The following is a 13,641-nucleotide window of genomic DNA, read 5'->3' on the forward strand; positions in this document are numbered from 1 at the left end:
AGGTGGCTCTGTGCTAAGATTGGGTTGACACCTGGTGATGATCTAACTTCTTGGTCAAGTGGTGACCTCCAACTAGTCCCTTCCCCATTTTTGTGATCTGGGGACACAACACAGAGAGCTCATCTCAGGTGCTAAAGTGTCCCCTTATCCCACTTGGAATGTGTTAACTTTTCTTGCAACTTAGAGACAAGGGAACCACCTGTCCCCACCACCATGGGCCACTTCCCTCCCAGCAAGACAGGGTGGGGATGGTGGTGGCACCTGGTGGGAGGAAGCAGAGGTTACTCTACCATCTTGATTCCTGACATAAGTTCCAGTACAATACTATGCATTGAGCCTGTGGCCACTGCTTAGCGATGATGATGATGGGCTAGGGGGATGTGTTACATAGAGACTGTCCCCAGAAACAGTAGACATGGCCCTAATTTAGAGGGCCTGAGGAACTGAGAGCTCCAAAGTCATTGCTGGCCACCAATGGAAAACACAGGACCGCATTTCAAATCACAGGAAGCCCACTCCATCTAGTGAGAACCATGTGTGACTCAGCCATTTTTGGAAAGTCCACTCACTCTGGAACAACCCTATCTAGTTCACCTGTTCCTATGAATTGATTCAATTCACTCCAAATGAATTCATTCATTCATTCATTCATTCAACTGAACCAAGAGGTAAACATCCTACTGTTAGGGAGCCTGAATTTTAGTGAGGGGGACAACAAGCAAAAAACCAGCACTAAATATGCAACAGTAAAAACAAAATGCAGCTGGATAAAGGCCCTAAGGTGGGAATGGACTTGGTGAGTTCACGGGGCCAAAAGAGGCGTAAGTGGCTGGAAGACAGTAGAAGGAGGGCAGGGTGTGAGGGGAGCTTGGAGAAGTAGGCAGGGCCCAGGTTGGCATGGGCTGTGCAAGCTAGGATGAGAAGTTTGGATTTGTTTTGTGCATTAAAAGAAAAACAAAATCTTTTTATGTGCCTACTAGAAATTTTTAAATTAGATATGTGGATTACATTGTATTTCTATTGGACAGCACTGGTTTAAAGCATGACAAAATAAAAATAACCATACATCTGAATCATGCCATGTTCTTCACAAAGAGTTTTCCTTTATAGCTCTTAACAGTTCATCATCTGTGGTGCTAAAAGCCATGCCTCCTGCTCTAGCACTGCCAGTCCTGGTCTTTTGCTCACAGAAATCCTAGTTTGCAGTTATTTGAAAGTTGAAAGCCAGGGTCGGGCAAACCTTGTAGGAAAGTTTCTTGGGGTCAGGGGGCAGTGGCGGCAGCATAGGTGGCAGGAAAGAGAAGAATGTATGCCAGATGGCCTTGGAACAATGCCCTCCTGACCCTAACTCCTGGGCCTAGAGCCCTGCCAGATTTTCTGTGGCAAAGATTGAGGTGACCTCCCCAAGGTGGCCCTGGATTTGTTTTGTAGGTGTGCTGGGAAGGCAATAGAGGCTTATAAGTTGGGGGATGATCTGATCTTACTTTCTACGTTTTAAATTCATTCTTGTTCTGAGCCACCATCCTTTCTCTATGCATCATTTAGCCATTGGATCTAGTACCAGCCCCTGGGGTCATGTGGGGTAAGGCTGAGGGGCTGTTTGCACAGCAGACATATGTGCACCCAGAGACAGTTCTTATGGGGCCTCAGACATGACTGGGCTAGGCCAGCCCCTTACCTAGACACCCTCTCTGAGCAAGGTCAGGTATTGTCTGTGTCTCTTGTAACAATACAAGGCCCAGGGCCCAGAATGCAATGCTAGTGTATGGGTGTAGAGACCATTGCACCGTGTCCCGAGAATGTGTTGGGGCCAGACCTGAGCCAAGCAGAGTAACAGGCTTCCTGGGATGCATGGGATCTGTCAAGGAAAGAAATGAAGCAATGCAGTGGGCAGGCATTTATTCCCCATTCAGTCGACACTGATCCCTACCGCTGCTCCTTCCCGACAGATGGAGGGGTGGGCAGCAAGCCCATGGCTACTTGAGCCCTTGAGTACTGAGCACCTCTCCTTTACCCTGTTTATTGAATGCCTGCTATGAGCCAGGTTCTGTGTTTGGCCCCAGACAGAAATGATCCAGCTGTATATGCAGTAACCACCCCCTACTCCCTAAAGAGTTTAGCTCGTCCCCTTCTGTTGTTGTTTTGTTACATAAGACATTTTTGTTGTGAAAAAATTATACAAGTAAGGAAAAAGAAAAACACATCTAAATCCATTCAATTACCACCAGAGAGAAAGACACAGTAGGCATTTTCAAATGTCTCCCAAAAGACTTTTCTCTCCAAAATGCTTTATATCCTACTTTTCTCAGTCAATATACATTCCAAACATTTTTCCAAGTCTAGAATCATTTCGATCATTGCATAATATTTCATTGTTCAGATGAGTGTATTAGGTTGTCTCCAATGTTCTGCTAATAATAACAATATAGCAATGAATTTCTCCATAAATTCAGCTTTGTGGCTGAAGGGAGGAGCAGCAGTCCTGGGGGTCCATGCATGTTTTCTCATGCAGAAAGGGGACCCTCAAAGGTCCAGCACACAGGAGAGTGGACAGATGACAGGCATATAGCAAAAGCAAGAGGAAGTTCTGTGTGCACAAGAAGTGGGGGAAGTTCCCAGCACTCTGCACCCATGACCATCACTGACACCCTGATCCCTGCAGTGGCTCCTTCCCCAGAGATAAAGGGGCAGGCGACAAGCTGATGACCCAGGCGGGTCTTTGGGTATTGGGTGGCTCTCCCTTCCCCTAGGGTTTCCTCCTCAGACCAAGCCCCTCTGCTGAGCTCCCATACTCCTTCATTTTAGGGGAAGCCCAGAGGCTACTTTATCCAGTTCTCTTCCTCCTGGGAGAGGGCTCACCTAAATAGGACTAGGGTTTACTGTAGTGGAGGTGTGGGGAGATCTCCTTTGGCAGCTTTATAAGAACAAGAAGAAGCTCTCTCAAGGATGGCCTCGGCCTCCCCAAAAGTATTTTCTGCCAGAACAGAATCCATAAAACCTTAGGACATCGCCCCATGGTTGCCATGAGTTGGGCCACGGGGTATCTGGTGGCTTCTGCTTCCTATCTCCCAGTGCCAAGCCAGGGCATCTGGCCTGTATCCGTTTGACAGGCCATCCCCAGAAAGCACCTCATTAAAGATAGCGACAACAGCGACAACCAGGACTGCTCCTTCCCACATCCCAGCCCTGAGGCCAGGAGGTGCCGCTGCTGCCAGCAGCTTAACCTCATTCCTCTCGGCAGTGGGCGGTGGGTGCGGAGCCTACCCAGATCTGAGAGCAAGACAGACGCTTAGGACATGGCTGGGCAACCCAGCCAGGAAGGACCTGGCTCTGCCTCCCTCCCGGCACCCAGCGGGCAGGGGCAGCAGGCTCTTAAAAGGGTTAATGATCCTCACCTCATGACTAAGGCTGAGCAGTCCCCTTTGCAGAGCAACACCTGGAGACAATGTGGCCAGCCTGCCTGGCATCAAAGTTTCCCACTGTCCTGCTGCTGGCCAGCTGCAGGCCGGCCCCCTTCCCACCCTTCTCCCACCCACAAAGTGACTGCAACCTATTGGAGGTTAATTACAGACTCCAAGTTCAAATGAGGAAAAAAGAAAACCCACTAAATTAAAAACACAGCTGGTTTAAGTGGGCACAGACAGCCTAGGCAGCCAGGCATCCTCCTCATGGCCTGCAGAAGAGCCATTTCACACTCACAGGACAGGCTCCCAAAGGGAGTGTATTCCCAACTGGGCTGCTTGGCTTTCCATGAGCCACATCTCAGCCATCTAGGCCCAGCCTGACGCCTGGGCTGGCTTTGCCCTTTTCTTACATCCATCCAACAAATACCCACATGCAACAGTCCCTATGATGTACCAGGCACTTACCAGTTACTGGTGGGAAATGAGGCATGGCCTGGCCCTTGGGTCGGTCTCTGCCTCCTGCTGAGGGCTCCCACAGAGGCTGGGGAATGAGCAGAGCCTCAAAGAGGACCACCTTCCCCGCACCAGCAAAAACCAGCCCAGACCTGATGGTCTTTCAGCTCAGCAGCCCAGGTGCCTGACACTTCAGCTGCAAGGTGGAGAAAACAGGCAGGCCAGCTGGGATGAGAACTAAAGAGGGAAGGCAGACTGCACCAGGAGGGCAGGTAAAGAGGAATGGGAAGGAAGGAGGAGGAGGAGGAGGCAAAACTTGGCAGCACCAAGACCAACTGAAATGATTCCTGCCTTAAAGCTTCACTTGTCACCTGCCCGTACAGAAGCACCCATCCACTGACACCCAACCTGCAATGTGACAGCAGGTATGCACAGGCCCAGGCCTGACCAGCAGGGACAACACTATTCCCACCCATAGCCCCCTGTGCTAGGAGTCAAGCATCCTGAGAGAAACACTGGCCTCCTCAGGGCTCTGCAAGGCCAGGGAGAGATGCCTAGTCCCCAGAGTCAGGCAGGTCCACGCCGCAGTGCACCACCCAGTGCAGGGCTGGGATACAGTGTGGCACATGAGCAGCAGAGAGTGGGGACGGAGGGGGATGTCACCTATGTCTGTGAGAGACGGCACAGGTTCACAGAGCAGGGCAGCAGTTGCTGGGGTAGGCATAGAAATACTCAGCACAGATGCCTCAGTCTCCCTGGGTTCTTAGCAGTGCTTGGGGCACAGGCTGCAGACACCTAGAGCTGGCACGGATGAGGCACAGAGGAAGCAGAGCAGGAACAGGGGAAAGAGAGGCAGCTGAGGACACAGCAATCCAGGTCTTTGTCCCAGTCTCCCACTTTCTCAGCTGTCGGCCCTTAGGTAAGTAGTTTAGCCTCTCTGGGCCTCAGTTGACTCATTTATAAACCACGCTCTGTCTATTTTAGAGGAATGAAGGAAGAGAAAGCTCTCTATGGAGGGATGGAAGGCCTCTGACCATTATCATCTCTTCAGCTGCTAAGGGCAGAGGTTGGGGACAAAGCAGAGATGACAGTTCTGAAAAACTGTTACCAATCCAAACTGTTTAATCTCCCTACTGGGGAAGACTGGGCTCTGGGCCAAAGTCTTGGGCCCTGGCCCGGGAGAACGCTCTGTGGAAAGAACCTGCTATTGGTGGACTAGGCCGCCTCTTGCTTGGGGAATTCAGAAAGGGCCAAGGAGGGGTTCCCAGAGCCCTGTCCTCTTTGGGGTGGGCCTGTGCTTCCTGCCTCCTCACCTGTTTGGAGAAAGTTGTTTCTGAAGCTTTGATTCTTGGGGAAATGTAGCAGGGGTTGGGGAAAGGGGGAAGCACCTTATACACGCAGAAAAGACTGGCTTCTGAAACTGGGATACATGCAAAGCCATAGGATAATCTCAGGGCCTCTTTCTGAGGATCTGCCAAGCTTATTAATAAGGAAAAGTAGCACCTTTATATTAGAACAAATGCATATGATGGAGAAACGTGTTAAGTTCATGTGGATTTTTAAGAAAAAAAAAGTATAAGGTTTTGAAGAAATGCTGGATTTCAGGAGAAAGGTCTTAGCTGGCCTGATGTAGAGCAGGAAGAGGCTCATGTGCTCACCATAGGCACAGGGGGCCCAGGCTGCCAGAGGCCCTGTCTCCTTCCCTTCAAATTCAGCTACAAGCATGAAAGTCCCAGGTTAGGCACCCTGGGACCCTGGGAGGGCTAAGATGTGGTCCTTGTGGTCCAGGCTAGTGAGGGCAAGGGGACTGGAAAGAACTCATCCCAAAATGAACACCTTCCTACCTGGATATTTAGTCATTAGCTCAAATATAACATGTGGAAAACCAGTTTCTCCATCTTCTCTCCCAAGTGTGCTCCTTCTCCTGAATTCCCTCTTTCAGTCACTTTGTCATCCATGACAACCCTGTGTCTCTCTTGACTTTCCCCAAAGCCTGAGTCCATTTGGCTTCTACCAATCCTCTTATCCTCATAACTCTCCATCACCTGCCAGGCCCTGGCTCAGGCCGTACTGCTCCCCATGCGGCGGTACCACGACGCGAACAGTGTACACTTGGCAGTTCCAACTCAATGTGCCTCATGGCCATTCAGAAACCTTCCTTGGCTCTGTGATGTCTGAAGAGAAAGGCCGCCCACCTTCCTTACCTGGCAGCCAGAGCCCTCAGGGCATGTTTGCTAGGTCAGTGAACCTGCCTCCTTCCCAAACATGCCTCTCTACATTCCCCATCACTTCCCTTCAAGAATCATATATTCCAGGCAAACCAAATCACTGGTTGCTCTCAAAACATGCCCCTGCCCATTCTGTCCTGCCTCCATGCCCTCTGCTCCTGCTTCCCCAAAATGTCATCCCTCACACAGGAAGCTGAGTTGAGAGGGTCAGACATCAGGCTGTGGGGCCAGATGGATGCCACTGCATTCTGGCTCTGCCCCGCATCTTGTGTAACTAGGGAAGTTCCTTAACCTCTCTGAGCCTTTATTTCCTTGTCTGTGAAACAGGGACAATCCCATGCACCTTTTAAGATTGTGTTGAGAATTAAATGAAGTTAATGTATGTCAAGAAGTTCGCATGGTGCCTGAAACAGAGAGATAGCTTAATAATCTGCAGCTCTTATTAATCAAAATCCCCCGAGAGCTCAGATGTCACCGCCCTCACTAATCCACCCAGCTAGAAGCAGTCTCTGCCTCATACAGACTCTCTGAGCCTTTCACATGCTCTTCTCGGGGCTTCTCACCTTGGAGAAAATCAGGTTCTTATCTTTCTAGACTGTGAGGAGCTGGGTGGGGTATGTGCTGCAGCATGGCCATGTTTCCTGGTGTCTGCCACTGAGTAGGTGTTCACTGATCACAGGCCAAGAAAATGAATTAATGATATAAGGCTGGACTGTAACTGATGGGTGCCTCAGAGTGGCCCAGATCGAGATGACTGTGAGCACTCGCTGGAGCGTGGGGTCCCTTGACAGGTAATCCCAGAGCCCTTTCCTACCCAACTCTCCTCCCCAGCTCATCCCTCTCCCTCCCCATCAGCCCAAACAGGCATCTGCCCTAGAATGGCAGAGCAGATGATGAAGTCGGGGCCTTCACTGAAAGATGACTCTTGCTCAGCCTACCATTGCCCAATCACTAAGGGGCTGCAGCCTGGGCAAGAAGCTCGACTGGGGCAGCCTCCTTCCATGAGACTGACCTCTTTGAACAGGAGAGGCCAGCCAGGTCTCCACATACAAGGGTGAAATAGCTTGAAAATGTTCTTTTCCATGTGTTTATTCAAGAATGGATTGAACACTGAACACATTTCAAGTGCTGAGGGTCAAGGTGATGTGGCCTTGGCCCGGATGGAGACTCTAGCTGAGCAATGTGCTCCTCACCCTGGGGACCAGGGAGGCCCTGTGAAGGAAACAAAGCCTATGCTGAGGCTGAAGGATGAGCAAGAGTTTGCTAAGAGAGAACATATGCCAGGAAAAGTGAATGGCAGGTTCATAGGAACAAGGCCGGAAGGAACCGTGATGCACTCACAGAACTGAGAGGAATCCATCTGTACCGCAAGCATGAGTGGTGAGACCCAGGCTGCAGTGGCTGGTTTCGGGGAGCAGGCTGCTGCCCTTATTCTTGCCCTATAGGGTCAAGTCCTTTGCCTTGGTGTGTGGACTTCCCTCTCAGGGCCTCAGTTTCTCCATCTTTACAGTGAAGGGAGTGAATTGTGAATTCAGATCCAGGCCTCACCTGACTGCACCAGAAGTCACAGCCCCTTTGCCAGGCCCAAATCCCCAGAATCCTCCCAAAGTGTTTTCACCTGGCAAGATATCCTGAGGCAAAGTCTGTGGCCTCCTCTACCCACCCATCACCACACGCACATCCTGACGTTCAGCTGGGGCTACTGCAGGAGCTCCTGACTGTGCTCTCCCTTTTCCCGTCCTTTCTGGGGGTGGCTATGGTTCCTAAAGAGCAGCTTGGACCAGGTCACCCTCCTGCTCAGAATCCTTCATTCCCTGCTGATTCAGATAAGTCCACACTCACTAGCCCGGCACTCACAAATCCACTGTTTGGCCTTGTTGGTCTCTCCCTCCTACATACTGTGTTGGCAGCATACCTTCTGGATTGTGCCTTATTTCCCCAAATATCCCCTGTTTCCCAGCCTCCATACCTGCTTACATGACTTCTTCAATCTGAGCACCTAGCCCCTTTGCCAAAGTCCTTCTCATGCTCCAAAGTTGGCCTCAATCCCATTTCCTCCTCCACGAAGCCTCCTCAGATTCCTCTGGTTAGAGTTCATCTCTTCTACCTGTTCTGGGCCTTGCAAGTGGAATTAGGTCTGTTCATGTCTATCTTGTCCTGCCAGGTGACGGGATCTCAGCTAGCACTGCAGACCCCAAGCCCCATATACCAAGGAGCTGGGTGAACACCTGTGGAACTGACAGGCCCTCCACAGGACTCTGCTGGGCCACCCAGCTCAATCAGTGTTTCTTAAACATAATCAGTGGGGAGGGGCACGGTAAAATGCACATTACTGGCCCCCATCCCCATAGTTACTGATTCAGTAGGTCAGGGGTAGGCCCCAAGAAATTGTATTTCTAACAAGTCCCCAGTTTGTGCTTCAAGTCAGGTTCCTACTAATTTAAATGTTCATCTTTTGCATGAAGAGCTCCACAGGACCAGACATCTACCCATCCTGGTGCTAGATCTAGCCAGACTCTAGACCTTTAGCTTGGTTTCTGGCTAGGCATTTGACCATAATAAACCACTATCTTTCCAGGAGCTCCTGCCTATTTGTGCAGCCTCAAGGCCTCAGGGCTGCCCTCCTGTGTCAGCATCCATGGTTCCTGTTCACACCTTATGGCCACAGTCACACTACAAGCTCCTTGTGAGGGCAGGAACCCAACCTGCTTATCTTTGTAGCCTCTAAACCCCACCCAAGAGCCCAGGAAGTAGATATCTGACCAGGTGACCTGATAGGGAGGGTCTGCTCCAAGTGGACCAGCAAAGATCCTCTGGCTCTCCCTGGTTTTTGCTGAGGCGCATGGAAGAGTCCAGAGCCAGGTGGACTGTGCATGACTGAAGCAGAGCAGGGGGCAGACTTGAACTTAGATCCCCTCCTGCCACTAATTCATGGTTCATCATGGGACTTTCTCTACCCCGGTTTTCTCACCTGTAAAGTGAGGACGATAAAATAATACCTATCCTTTATAGTATCAGCTTATTTACTAAGCACTCATTACATGCCAGTACTGATAGCTGTCTCCCTGTCTCCAATGCAATTTGGTCATGGACAGGTTTCTACTTCTAAGAAGTTCCTTTTTTTTCCCTGGTAAATTCCTATTCACCATCCAGGCTCAGCTCAAATGTCATCTCCTCTGTGAAGTCCTCCCTACACCCTCCTAGGAGAACGAATCATTCCTCTCCTCACCATATGTTGCACATTTATCTCGGGTCTTACTCTCGGTTCCGATCATAGGTAGTTGTATAAGGATCTGTCTCTGAGCTTCCTGAAGGCAGGGCCTATGGTTTATTCACATAATAGAAGCTCAGTTAATGCTTGTAGAATTGAATACACAAAAGTGAGTGAAAGCACATGTAGTTTATGAAGTTTGTGTAGTTGCCAGGTGGCCAGAGCCTGGAAGTCTTGATGAGAGGATGGCTAGGCTGGAGGAAGACTGGGAAAATAGGCTGCTACTTGCTTCCCATCAACTTACAAAGGGTGTGCTACTGGCTCAGAAATCGTGGAAAACACAATGAGAAAACACAATAAGTGGTTCTAATGGGGCCCAGGTCTCATATTTTGGCAATGCTTTGTCAGAGGTTGTTTTTCATTTTTTCCTAAGCCCCTCTTCCCTACAGTAGCAATCCCTCAGGCCAGCCTGGTGGGCTAAAGAACAGAGGAGGATCTAGCGGAGTAAGTGGGGCTGACCAGGTATGGGTAGCAGCTGGGAAGCCAACCCTGAGGTCAGGGCTAGGGCCGGCCCAGGGTGGCCCAGCACCCTTTCCTCCATGTATCTTCACTCTAGTAATGCCCTAAAGTCAGAGGCTTAGGGCTTCTCTGACTTGGCCCTGAAGCTCCCAGCAACAAGGGGAAGAAGGCAGCAACAGGCATCACTTTGGGATTCCTGCAAAATCTGACTCCAAGGGATTGCTTCCAAAAAGCTGCTGCTTCTTCCTCCAGCAACTCAATGAGCCCACCCAGGCCAGAGGGCCTAGGCCTCCACCTGGGGAAGGAAGTCCTCTTTTAAGGGGACTATCCCTTCTACTTGTGACCTAAAGCCAATAGTCCAATTTTATTTCTATCTCAGATCTACTGGCCATCCTGGGTGACTCACAGCCCTACCCCAGCCATACTTCTGTGCCAGTCTGGAAAGACTAGAGCTCTCTCTCCTCTCTTCACCCCCACTGAATGCCTGGGACCTGGGATGAAGACTGATGAGTCCTGGTCTGTAAACTGCTTTGAGCTCTCAGGATGAAAGACTGTTGGGAAGTACAAAGTCACTCTCTGCTTGTTGTTATTGTTTGCAATGAACCCCGAGGTGCCAGGGAGCCAGAGCAGAGCATGGGGCATAGGCTGAGCTCCAGAGTGGCAGGAGGACAGCTCCGGGTGCCTGGTTCAGCAGGGTCAGCCAGGGGCCAAGACCAGAGGTGGAGGCTGCCAGAAGCAACCCCCACATGTGGCTCCGACACATGCACATGAGCACATCCCACCTCTGACCTGGTCCTGGACAGCCTATAGAAGGCAGTTTGTTTCAGAAGTCAGGGCAGCATCTTCATCAGAGGCAGGAGATAGGAAAGATGGGAAAGAAAGACCTTGGAAAGATTTATCTGTGTCCAGGGATCTCAAATGAGATGTGTCCAGAGCCCTCAGCTAGTGACACTAATCTACCATCACACTCCAGGACACTCTGGTGAAGACCAAAGCCTGCCCCATGTCTGCCTACAGGCAGCTTCAGATTCTCAGTTCCTAGGGGACCTCTAGCAGAGGAGACATTTTTATTAAACCCTGACCAACTGGTGCACACAGAAAAGGCTGGTAACTTAGAATCCCCTTCCAAAGTCATTCTTTAAAACAACACAGTAATTCCAGGGATTCTGATTTTCTTTAAGGCCAATTGTACCCACTCCCCCAATCTGACAGTTTTCCTCCTCTGGGTCTTTTCAGAGTTACTGGATATGAAGGCTCATACTCTGCCCTTCCCATGTAGGTGAGGGCTGAGAGTAGACTGCATATCTAGAGACCTACAGGAAAGGGAGGGCAATGTCTGAGGTCACACAGAGGCCCAACAGGGATGAGCCCCAGGTGCCTGGCTTCCAGCCATGCCATTCCACTGTACCATCAATGAGCTTACTACTCAATGCCCCCAGCACTGCTGCCAAGGTTGGCAAGGCTATGAGCTGGGGAAAAGGGGAAATGGGGGGTGAGAGGACCCAGCCCTGGGTTAGGGATACTAGGCATCAGCCCCACAAACTCTCAGTGAGTCATGGAATTGCAGTTTGGCCCCACCCAGGACTCCTGCATTGAGGCAGGGGAAAAGCCCATTTCCCCACACTGGCCTGGGTGTGTGTGGAGAGAGGTACCTGAGTGTGTCGTCAAGGACCAGGGGGAGCCAATTAATTAGTGTCCCCTTCCCTCTCCCCTTCTTTCTCCCTCCCACTTTCCAGATTCCCACCCTACATCGAAGATGAAGGTTTTAGTGAATTACTTGCTCATACTTTCCATGTACGTTTCCCTGGCACTAGTGATTCCCACCAGTTGAAGCCCACCGAGTGCTGTATGCTACTAGCTCAGCTCCTGCATTCTTGACATTGAAAGAGTGCCCTTACCTAGCCAGCCTTCCAAAATGCCCAAGGTAGGATGTAGGGGAAGTGGGGGTGGGGTGGGTAATGGAGGTGGCTCATTGAACCAAATCCATAAATTTTCTATCCTAAGAAGAGGCACCCTGCATTCTTTCAGATCTCAGTTTGGGAGTTCATCCCACACTGCAGCAGCCCAGCTTGAGCTGACCCACAGGCTCCTCATAGTAGACCACCAATGTCCTTGGGGAGAGCTCTAAGACACACTTGTCCAGCAGAAATGGGCAGAGGTTTTCTCTTAAAAATAAGAGAACACAGTTCTGGCCTCTAAGTTTCTTTAGCTGCTTCTCTATACACTGCTGAAAACAGTGTTTGAAGCCTAGACTCTTCCCAAAGAGACCGGAGAGCCTTGCTACCCCTTCTCCTTCGTTGCACAGAAATTCAGGAAAGGAAAGGGATTTGGCCAATTCTCAAGCAGAATCGAAGCCTTCCAGCTCCCAGTCAAATGCTCTTTTGAGGCATTTTTATGCCTCCAGTCAAAGGCATTTTTATGTTGCTGATATGGTGGGCACTCCAGTGAGGGGATAGAGACCCAGCAAGATAGGCATCTTTGTCCTGAGAATGCTACTTTGAAGTCCAGTCTTATCTCTGGAACGTACTTTGTTACTTTAACTTCAGTAAGCCTCTGTTACTCCCTCTGTAAAATCGGAGATAGGACCACCTGCTCCCAGGATTGTTATGAGGATTAAATGGAGATGAAGCATTTGAACATGGCTCGCCTGTGACTAATATAAAACACGTAAAATTAGCACAAAATTAACAGAACGCTTGCCTGAAGAAGAGAAAAGAATGGAGAATCCAGGGTTTCCCTAATCGGGCCCCCGTGCAAGCCTGGTTCTGCGGAGACGATGTGCATGCCCGGGGCCTCTGAGAAGCCCGAGACCAGAGCACTCCTCGTTCACTCTGCAGCTGCCCAGGGAGGGCACGAAAATGGGTCGCAAATCTTGGCTCTGCTCCAGGCGGGGACAGAATCCAAAGGCCCAAGGGAGTCACTCCCAAAAACCAAAGAGGGACAATTGCTCAATGTCTGGTCCAGTTCCGAGGGAACTATCTGTCACAGAAGCAGAGGCTCCCCTACTCCCTGGGGTTCGCGAGCGGGGCAGGGCATCCCCTCCGAGTCTCTGGAGTTGGCGGGCGCTGCTGCCCACGCTCCAATGGCCGAGCAGAACGGAGGGGGGTGTGGCACATGGGTGGGGGCAAGCCCGAGGGCTCCGATCCCTCCGAGGAAGGGAAGGCGGTGACAGCTCCCGGAGCGCTCGGTGGCCAGGCCGGGCCCCGGGTCTGCTCGGTCGCTGCCTTTCCGTTGGTACCCGTGGCTCCATCCCGGCTCGTTCACGGCTGCTCGCCTGCAGGCCGGTACGGGCGTGCAGTGCCTCTTGCCCGCCCCTCCGTAGGGACGCGGCTGCCCGGAGAAAGGCGCGCACAGCCACCTCCGGGCTCCTGGCACGCAGTCCCTTGCCCACCCGGGCGCGACGACCCGCTCGCATTCAGGCACGCGCGCCCTCGATGCCTGTCACCGCGGCGGCCGCTCGAGCAGCCCGGACTCACCCGCGCGGCGCTGGGGGCGGGCGAGCGGGCGGCAGGTTTCTCCCAGGGAAACGGGGTTTCTGGGCGCGCGGAGGTACCCTACCTTTCTCCCCCGGGTCGGGCTCCGGCTCCCTCTCCTGCTCCCGCTTCCTCCCCTCTCGGTGCTTCTTGCCGCGGCCGCGGCCCCTCCTCCTGGACTCCGACATTCTGCACGGGGTCCCAGGCGGTGGGACGTCCTCAGCTCTACGCTGCTGCGCTGCGCCCCCGCCGCTTGCAGCCTCAGTGCCCGAGCGCGGCGCCTTTCTTATAGGCGGTCACACCCTCCGGGGGAGGGGAGCAGCGAGCCTTAACTCTTCCCCTCCCGCGCCCGC

At 51.8% G+C, this 13,641-nt stretch overlaps 1 protein-coding gene across 8 annotated transcripts in view; it reads right to left on the reverse strand.

Moving 5' to 3' along the window:
* NRG2 (neuregulin 2) overlaps window positions 1-13,641 on the reverse strand; it is a 197,834-nt gene that overhangs the window by 48,771 nt on the left and 135,422 nt on the right. For 2 of the 8 annotated variants that reach the window (XM_054252544.2, XM_078360793.1), the window contains exon 1: window positions 13,374-13,551. The exons of the other annotated variants lie outside the window; for them this stretch is intronic. In XM_054252544.2, coding sequence (XP_054108519.1) covers window positions 13,374-13,476 — 103 coding nt within the window. In that variant the 5' untranslated portion in view covers window positions 13,477-13,551. Of the gene's footprint in view, window positions 1-13,373; window positions 13,552-13,641 lie in introns of those variants that run through there. 8 annotated transcript variants of the gene reach the window in all.

This window comes from Callithrix jacchus, chromosome 2 (genome assembly GCF_049354715.1).
Source record: "Callithrix jacchus isolate 240 chromosome 2, calJac240_pri, whole genome shotgun sequence".
NCBI lineage: Eukaryota > Metazoa > Chordata > Mammalia > Primates > Cebidae > Callithrix > Callithrix jacchus.